At 44.1% G+C, this 9,966-nt stretch overlaps 1 protein-coding gene across 1 annotated transcript in view; it reads right to left on the bottom strand.

Annotated features, from left to right (window-relative positions):
• Positions 1–753: 753 nt before the first annotated feature.
• TMEM178B (transmembrane protein 178B) overlaps positions 754–9,966 on the bottom strand; it is a 228,597-nt gene continuing 219,384 nt past the window's right edge. Inside the window, exon 4 of the mRNA XM_075722566.1 lies at positions 754–1,004. Within this exon, the coding sequence (XP_075578681.1) occupies positions 754–1,004 (251 nt within the window). The remainder of the gene's footprint in view (positions 1,005–9,966) is intronic.

Raw genomic sequence — 9,966 nt, 5'->3', positions numbered from 1 at the left:
GATGTCCTCATGGAGTGTTTTTTGTTGTTTTCTGGTTTTATTTTGTTAGATCTGTTTATTATTATTATTATTTTCACTTCTTTGCTTCTCTCTAAAGTTTGGCAGGCAAAGAGAAAATGCTTTTCTGGTTTTCCCCACACGTTCTGTCCATTTTGTTTTCTGTGTTTTAAGCAAAAAACCCAAAAAACCCCAAAACCAATGACAGGGCAGGCTTCTGTCATTTTGTTTTAAGAAAGAAAAAGAAAGTGGGTGGGTTTCTGGTAATGGCCTTGAGGAGGTACATTGTAGAGGTGGCTCAAATGCTTGATTTGCTCCTTTGCTTGCTGTTTGCATTTTCCCTTCTGGCTCCAATGGACAGGCTTTTTGTTCCCCCCCACCCCCACCCTCCATGTCCTGTACAGATTCTGGTTCCAGATTCCCCACAGGGACCCCTTGTTCCCCTTCCCAAATGGCAGTAGGTAGGTGCAACTGTATGTTCATTCGACCTCTAAGGTATGATGCTGAAGTTAAGAGTTGGAAGGAAGAGCCATGTGAGAGAAAAGCTTTCCCATCGCTGTGAGAAAGAACGAAGCAACACAGAGTCCGGTGGAGATGTGAGTGCCGTGTTGGACTCAGCTCTACCTTGGCACTGGCATTAATTTGAGATTATATATATATATATAATTATATATACATATATATGCATGTATAGGTATACATAGACATATATATATATATATGTGCATGTGTGTGTGTATTTGTTTGCTATGTGTTTTAGCACACTGTCCCATTCTCAGGTCTAGATTTGGGGCAGTTGGTCCTGGGGACAGGTTGGACAGAAGGGGCCAGAGTGCAGAAGAAGCCAGAGATAAGAGTGAGGCCCAGGCCCCCCCACGCACAGAACATGGACCAGCCATAGCCATGGCTGATGTCGTCGGGAAGTCCGTACAGGTAGCGGGGGTAGCGGGAGAGCTCAAAGTTGATTCCAGCCACGCACGTGCACAGTGAAATGATGCAGAAGGTTCCTGGAGGAGAGCGGGAAGGGAAGAAGGAGGGAGGAAAAAAACAAAGAGAAGTTAGAAGAGTGATAGACATACCACTTTCCAAGTCGCCTGAGAAGAGCTGGTGCAAGCAGCAAGGAAATACCTAAGGGACGACATTCGTATAGAAAGTGGCTTAGTCTAGCGGCTCCACGTGGAAAGAACTGAGTGCCACCAGAGCCCCAAATGTTGATCTGATGCTGAACAGAGCTGTATGGAGAAACTTCAACAGGAACAGATTTTTCAATATGAGCACTCCCTTGGGAACCAGAATGCTTCATGAAACCATTGATTTTTCCAGAATTTTGCTTTAGACAAATACAGAGTGAATCATCATGTTTCAGTATTTTTCTGGGGGAAAAAAAAGCTTGAATTTTTTGTTTAATTTCAATTTTCCAGTGATGGGTTTTATAGAATAAAATATTACAAAATACTTGACATATTCTGGCTCTGTTGAAAGGTACATTTGAAATTACTTGGAAGACTTTTTTCAGACTTTTCTTATATCGAAATCTAAAATCTTTCATTATACACCCCTTCTTTTAAATACCACTGTCAAAATCTTAAAATCCCTCACAAAATCCAGATTCTACCCTCTGCATGACTCCAGTCCCAATCCAAATCTTCAAAACATCCTGTTCTTTTTTTCCATCCCTGCAGCAATGTTTCATTTCTTCCTGAGAACACTACGAGGACAGGCTTCATAACTCTGTCAGGTGGTAGGTGTTATGGAAAGACACACGTATCAGATGAGGCTCAACCTTAGCCCACCCAGATGAGTCTAATTTTGATCTTTGGCCTCCAGCTTCATCAAAGCTAAACTCTGAGCTCCTGAAATGTCACAGTTGCCACCCACACATGAAATAATGGATAGCTACAGACGCTACATGCCTGTCTCAAGAGATAACAACTAAAGTCAACATAAAGTTGGTAGTTTATTTTTCCTCTCTAATTCCTTCCTATGTGGGCCTCTCTGAATTGCCTGGAGAGCCCTGGGCACAGAAGGCAACCTACGGGACGTGTGCTATAGTAACACACGTGGTCAGTCCCGCGTGTCATCCCGCTGTTCATGCACAGATCAGTAACATGTGACATGTACTACCCGTGCAGCATGTCCTGCATCTGCTCACTAGCAGCTGCTGGTGAGGAATCTCCTACTCTTCCTGGCCCCATCACTAAGATAGCACGATCCTCCAAAGCAGTCACAGACAGCCTGGTTTTAGTGTCAAGCTCCTTTCCTCTGGTGCCCTTGCCTCCTTCTATTCCTTCCTGCCCTTGCTCCTGCTTCTCTTCTGCAACACTTTTCCTGTTGTTTCCCTGCTGCTTCACTTTTTTTAGTTGCAGTTGCATTGAAGAAATGGATTTTACACTCCCCACTCTGAAGACACAGGTAAGATATAAGGTGAATTCACCTGGAATTAGGCTCAGAAACAGGGGGCATTTGTAGGAACATATATACACCCCCAAAAATGTGTGGACTTTCTACCATACCCACCTCCTTTACTTAGCAGGAATATCACACAGGTCTAGAATCTGCAGGCAAATCTCTATCATGGACCTGCTGTGAGGCCACCATCATGGCCCTGTCTCTGATCCCTCTTCTGATCACTGCTTTGTCTCTATTTGGACTGCCTTTTCTCCAATGTGTTTTGGAGTGCCACTTGTAGATACTCTCTGCTGTAAAGGTCAGGGAATATGGGAACTCTGGGTGCCTCCCCTAATGCTATATATAGCTGCCAGATGGCCCAGGTTATTCATAAGTACTCATATTATGATACTGCCACAGGGTAAAAGTCAGGACCAGCAAGCTGCTGCAGTAGGTACTATGCCTATTTAAATAAAAATGGCCTTCTTGCCTCTCACCAGCACCCAATTAGTCTACAGTCAGTGTTTGGACTTTTGCAAAAGTCTTGTGAGACCACAGGCTCTGGAGCTGTCTTCAGAGATGTCCTACACTACGTCAAAGCACAGAGCAGGATAAATGGGGAGGTCTCCCTCCCAGAATCCCTTACTCAAAAATCAGATTGTTTGATTAGAAGCCACACACCCTTTCTGTGTTTTACCATGTCACTTAGGTTATCCAGTAACATGAAGGTGTCTGGCAAGAATGTGCTCATTCCCTGTGTGACACGTCAACATGACTAGTACGTCATGGGATGGGGGGAAAAAGATCCATCAGAGCCACTGTGCTCTGAACCGAGCTCTGTGGCTCATTTCAAAAGGCTGTGGTTAGAAAATGACATGAAAAACCTCTCTTCGCTAGCAAGAACATGATAATTTCAGCTGTCTTGAAATATAAGATTGTTAAGAGAGGTGGGTGGGAAAATATGTGCGGCCAGACTGAAGCTGCATTTGCTAAGTACAAAAGGGAAGGAAATAACTTTGGATTTCAAATACTCCCCATGCTTTCACAATTTGTCTTGCCTATTTTGATTACAAGTTCTTCAATGTAAGGAGCATTGCTTCCTCTTTGTATTCGAACAGTGCCCAATATATTGGCACTCTGCCTTGCTGTGGGTATTCTGCCCCACAACAAACGAACAATAAAGAAGAATGAGTAACAACAATAGAGAATAAAGAAAATCACGAGCATGAGACTTCTTTAAAAAACAGGCTGCCCCTGTCCTGCCCCTTCACTGGAGAATGTGCTAATCCCATGATGATAAATAATGACTGCCGTACACAACGTCAGAGGATGCATAGCACGGTCCTCATCCAGTCACCCCCCAGTGCTTCTGCAGGATGTCTTGTATGGCACAGGTTTATCAGCCTCCCTAGTGCTATTCACACGACACAGAAAATGCCATTTTATACCACCTAGAGGAATCTTTATGGCCATTATATGAGTCCTATGTGTTGTTTGTATTCAGCCGAGCAAGGAAGTGCCCACTTGTAGTTAATCTGGCCTCTCACCAGGAGGGTTACTGATGAAAACTGAATACAGTTACTACCTTAGGACTGTTTGGTAGCTTTTCCTCATGAATTGGCAATCATAACACAAAGGATCATCCTTGCAAATTGCACAACTGTTGGCCATCACAGTGAAAGAGTCGTGGTTAGAAGGGATGCAGAGACTGAGCCTACCCTTAGAAATGGAGCCTCTGGTAGTCCAGGTAAGACATGGAGCTGGGGATGGCAGGAGGAGGGGGGCTGTCGCTCCTGCCCATGACACTGCCTGCACTATGGACACGGCGCTTCAAGGGCAGCAGGACTGCAGCAAGTCATGAGTATCCCCAACCCTGAGATTCTTCTCTCCCCAGAAAAAAAAAACAGAACCCTTATTCACTTTCCTGGTAGGTTCTTGCCGTCAGTAAGGTGCCCTCCTACATGTGCACCAATGCCCCAGATCCCCAGGCAGCCGTAGCAATACAGACTTATCTTTCTTTGTGAAAAACACTTCCCATAACTCTGGTCCAAGCAGATGACCAGACCGGAAGGCTGGTGGTCCAAGGCTTGGACTTGTGCCATGGCACTGGCACATAGAATGTGAATGACAGGCAGTAATAAGAGCTCACCGGGGATGTGCTGGGATGCGAGCTGGGCAGGAGAGATAAACACCATCTCGTTCAGCAGCTGGGGAGAGCAGAATGCGCTAAATTCTTTGTGCTGGGATTTACACATTATCATCCTAAGTGAAACATTAATGAATGAGACAAGGCAACAGCGGCATTTCTGACAAAGGAAATCTGTGTGTCACTGCAAAATGCCTCAGTCAGGTGAGAGATGAAATTTCATGGAAATCCGTGTCTGTGCCACAGAAACTGCTGCTTGACATGTAGTCAAACCTCCACCCTGACTCCTCATCAGACAGCCGCCCTTCCTCTCGGGCTGGTTTTGACAGTGCCTGTCCTGCTAACAGACTGATGATCAACAGTGGTTTGAGCACCCGAGCTATTAAATACCTCATAGCTACCTTGTGCTTTTCCTTCTTATATATTATGGAAGAAGAATATTAAACGTTGTGCTGAATGTCTCCTCCATTTAGACTGGAGTTTGTTTAGGACAGAGATGAACTTATTTGCTATCTATGGTTATAAGATCCAGGTCCTGCTGTCCTTGCTGCAGGGGCAGACATGGTCAGGAGAGGGATGGCTGGGAAAGGTAATATCATTGTTGGTCAAAGCCTAATTCTGTGTGGATTATGAGTCAGAGCCCTTTGCTATAGCTGTTTTTTAAGCATGATTATATCAAGCAGACCCATGGGCTTCTGCTGCTAGGAATTTTTATTTTCAGTAAATGTCCCTTTTCTTTCCAATCAGCCTGGCTGTGCAAGTGCCTGCAATGCCTCTGTTTGCAGTTTTCAAATCTCACCTCCAGGGGAGAGCAGAACTGCTTGTGAGTGAACCTATTTAAACACAAGCAAGCTCAAACCATCCATACCAAATATGTTTGAATTTTGCCTCATGCTAGTGCCCACCTGAACCATGTTAGAAGCCACATCCTTTGCCCACAGAGCCTGCAGGTTTGGCTTCCAGAGTGATAGAGCTTGAGGGATTTCACAGTGTCCGTGGTGTTTTGCAAGACAAGAACTGCTGCCTTTCTTAGATATACTGCAAACGAAGGTGAGCCTTCGTGGTGCTGGTGCGCAAACAGACCCTGCTATCGAGAGCTTCATCTAAACATCCCTGTTCCCAGTATTAGGGATGAGGAGTCTGTAGCCATGTCCACCCCTTCAGCTGGCCGGTGCCATCCCCCTGCCCTGCAACACAGAAGCTGACCATATGGGCACTCCTTTCCTTTAAACCACCATTGGAGGCAATTTCAGGTAATGACTTCTTTTGGCTTGGAAGGGTACTGGGTCATTTGTGTGGTCCTTCACTCTGCCATGTCTGGAGGGGAAAAACTTCTTATCTCACCAGAATACAGTTTATAGGAGTCTACCTCACTATGCCTTCAGGAAAAGAAGGAAAGAAAAGAAAAAATATACTCTTTGGTGGGTGTCCTTACCTGAAGAAGATATCACCAACTTGAATCCAAATCCAAAAAGCCAGTAATTAAAATGATCTGGGCACCAAGCCCACCTCTGAGACCCCCCTATCTACAAATCATTTTTGTTATTATTTGGAAAACATTTCTTCCACGTCTGACAGAACGATGCTCGTCCTCTCCCTTCCCCCAACAACAGCCAGAAATGACTCACAAACTAACTGTGCTGTCAGATGTACAAAGTAAACAAACAAAAAAACCCTAATTCTTTTCCCCTTCTGTTTTTTGCAGAGATAAAAACATCAAGTTTTACTTATAAACACCAGTAGATAAAAAGAGAAACACAAAGGTATGGGTTTTAAGATGTCATCTGAAACCAAGCAGTTCTCAAATAAATGTGAATCTCTGCCTTTTAAAGTATTTTTAGTAGCTGCCACTGATGGCAATTTGTGGCCACTAATGTCTTTGGAAGGAGTGCTGTTTATTTAATTATCATCACTTTTTTATTATAGGGTTATAGCAGAAAAAAATCTCACAAGTGAAACAACATTATCTTTACTTTCCTTCTGCCCTACTAGCTTTTGCTATTTTCAAGGTACATCAAACAAACAAATAAAATGAGCTCTGATCCTAAAGTGGAGTGTGTACCATTAGCTATTTAAATTATATCACAATCAAATGAAATTATTAAAGAATAAACCGAGTTCCCTCCCAACACAGTGATGACAAAAGCTTTTTGGAGGGAGCAGCTTTGCAGTAAACTCCTTCTGTGCACGGATTAAACGCCTCAGCAGCACGCAGCTCTTGAGAACACTTTATTGCTCTGTGCGTACATGCATAGAATATAAATTATTGCTTAATTATGTACTGTTCCAGCAGAAGCAGCTTGCAGCATCACCAATAGGTTGCAGAATAGCAAGGGGTTTACTGGAAAATTGCCCTTATGAAGAGTGCCGAGATGGAAGGAGAAGTCTGGCTGGGTGATGGAGATTCAGTGCAGTGTCCTTGTGAGACCATAAACCCACCTGGGTTGGAACTTAATACATTTTTATTTTATACTAAGAACCAGAGTAAGCTGCAGGGTCTATAGCAGTGCTATGATATTGCATTATAGCCACTGTTAGAATGCGGTTTGCATTTGGCCTTTGACCTCCTACCTCAAAATGTACCAGCGGCATCCATACCCCACCAGAGCTGTACGCCTGCTGCGTCTCACTTCAGCAGCGGTGCCTGTCTATTGAATTGCCGCTGCACAAGCCGTAATATGTTATGGCATCAGAGGACTAAGTATCCTCTCTCACAACTGCAAATACTTCATGGGTACCACCCTTAGGCTCATGTAAATCATTATAGTATATGGAACAATATTACAGCAGTTGAGGGTTGATCTCCAGTTTGCTATGCTGGTACAACTGACACTCAGTCTATATTGCACATTATAGCACCCTGCACATTTGCACATGGTGACATTGCTGCTACTATATCCCACTGTGCATGGGACTACACCAGGAGTGGATACGCATGCTGTGTACTAGCACAGCCGTTGAGCACCAGCTATGAGCAAGCACCCTCCAAAGTTACGAGTTGGCACGTCAGACAAAAGCAACGCCACTTAGTAAAAGTACATTGCTTTGATAAAATGGGATAGGGAGAAACAGGGGAGTTGATCAAAGCCTGAGCTGAATAACCCTCTGATTTCTTTAGCAATGGTGATTCCTATGACCCACCCAAAATAACCTAGCAATAATAAAGTAACTTGACCACAGCCATTAAGCAAACATTAAGCTCATGGACTTGCAGCCACAACAGAGGAGGCAGCAAAAATTGTGCCAGTTGTAGTAGTGGGATGTGATTCGGTATTTTACTGGGAGCAGAAGGGAGAGGAATGAAGAGGCTCTCTTAATGTCAAAATGAAGAAACATCCTAATCAAAGGTTGGTGAAATTATCCCGTCCCTGTGCTGTGCTTGGCAACAGGCAGAGGCTGCTGGCACATTTGTTTCATCCCCTGCAGTATGGACCTCCCAGGATAGCCCAGGCAGAGGCTAAAAGATTAAATGGAAAGGGACACTGGAGGTCTGAGCAAACTCGAGTGACTCCATCACATCTCAGATTTGCCAGATGACAAGACACATAAGGGTAGTATCAAACTGTATCTCAGGCAGGTGCTTCCCAGCCTAGCATTTGCCAGAGCTGAAGAGAAACTTGTGGGGTCAGGTTGGGTTTGCCTTGTCACGTGACATCTCCCATAGCATGGGGAATCCATGCACCACATTGCATTTGTTCTTTCAGCAACCAGGTCATTCTGCCTCTCTCCACGTAAGGTCAACCTTCTTCCAGTCAAAAAATTGAACCTCTCTCAGAAGGAACCTGAGAAGGAGCCTCAGAGAGTTTGTGGAATCCTTCTTTTGTAGGAAATCTTAAATTGCTGAAATGTCTTCAAACAGATGTTCTTCAAGACAAGTGAGACTGGAGAACAGACACAGCACAAACAACTTCAGTGCAGCCTTCTTCCACGTTGCCTAGTGTGTGCCACTAAAAATACTCTCAGAGGGAATGCTTTCAGGGCTGAAAGGGTAGAGTTACTTGCATGCCTTTTTAATCCTTTTCTTTGCCTTCAGCAAAGAAAAGTGCCTTCAGCACTACTAAAGAAGCCATTGGGAGCTTCGGGTGATGGTGGTCGCTACCTGATTCGGATATTTTCTCCTTCAGGTGCTGGAGAGAAGCCTATCCATTCAAAGTGACCAAAGGACTCTCTGGTTGTACAACTTTCAGTTGTTTGTACTGAATGTGAACATTAATTATCTTTGCTGCAAAAGACTCTGGCCTCTGTTACTGTTTCTCTGAGCTGACCTGCCAGGAACAGAAAAATCTTTTCTGTATGTGCTAAGTGATACATTTATTGAGATATAATAGCCAGAAATCAAACTACGATATAATTGTCTTGTCAGCAAGGACCACTGGACGCAGGCCATCCCTATGAAGTTTATATCATTCATATGAATGCTTGCAAGCAACAAACTACCCTGACCCCTTTGGTACTGCCTTAAAGGGTCACAGGGTGAAATCTTCTTTCCTGTTGCAGAGGAAATACCTCTGAAGCCTCTGCAGCCCACACAAGTACGTAGGCATGACTCGTCTCTGTAAGCCTTGGAAGAGCCAGGTTGGGCAGAAATGAGGAAGGCCCCACTCATCTAGTTTCTGCCAGGTCCAGCTGCTTTTTCTGTGGAATTTCCAGTGGCCGGTTGGACTCTGTCCAGGCAGATTAGACCAAGCAAGCATAGCAGTGATTTGTCCAAGGGGAATGTTGTTTTTCTAAGTTGACAACCTGAGGAGCCGAGAAGGTGAATCTAAGCCTTGCTTCAGCCTCTGCATTTAACAAGACCCACCACGCATAGAAATTTGCTCTGCTTTCTCTCTGTAATGAATTCTGCCTGTCTAGCAATTCATGACAGTATTTCTCTTCCTTCTGTTGCATGTGCAGTCTTTCCTCTTTGATGCCACCCATGCAAACAACTCGGTAAACTTTTTTTTTATAAAAAACAAGCCAATAATAAATACCAGTTCTGTTTTCATTGTCTTCCTTTGACCTTGATGCCTCTTGCCCTTGAAATTCAGAAGCCAGCAACAGATCAAAGACCCGGTGACATTATTAAGGGACAAGGAACAACCACAGAATTTCAAAATACACATAACATTTTCCAGGACTGTGGGTGGGAAAGTCTTTTGTGTTCCTATTGGATCTGTCTCCCCTACTTTGCTTCTACTTTAATTCACCTCTGTCAGCCCCCCAAAGACCTACTGACATCCTTGAGAAGCAAACTAGATTGCATGCCCTTCATAGACTACGCTAGGTTTTCTGTTCTCTTAACTCTAGAAGGTACTGATACTTCTGTCATTACCTCCCGTCCTGGTGAGGGAGAAATTACAAGTCAGTATAGCTGACTTAAAATGAACATACACAGGAATATGCATAGTTCTTTTCGCTGAAAAGCCAGAGTGAGCTGTCTCCTTTAATTTACT

Source organism: Pelecanus crispus, chromosome 1, assembly GCF_030463565.1.
Source record: "Pelecanus crispus isolate bPelCri1 chromosome 1, bPelCri1.pri, whole genome shotgun sequence".
In the NCBI taxonomy this organism is placed as follows: Eukaryota; Metazoa; Chordata; class Aves; order Pelecaniformes; family Pelecanidae; genus Pelecanus; species Pelecanus crispus.
Note: the sequence above shows the minus strand (reverse complement) of the source record. Positions and strands in the feature narration are given on the sequence as shown.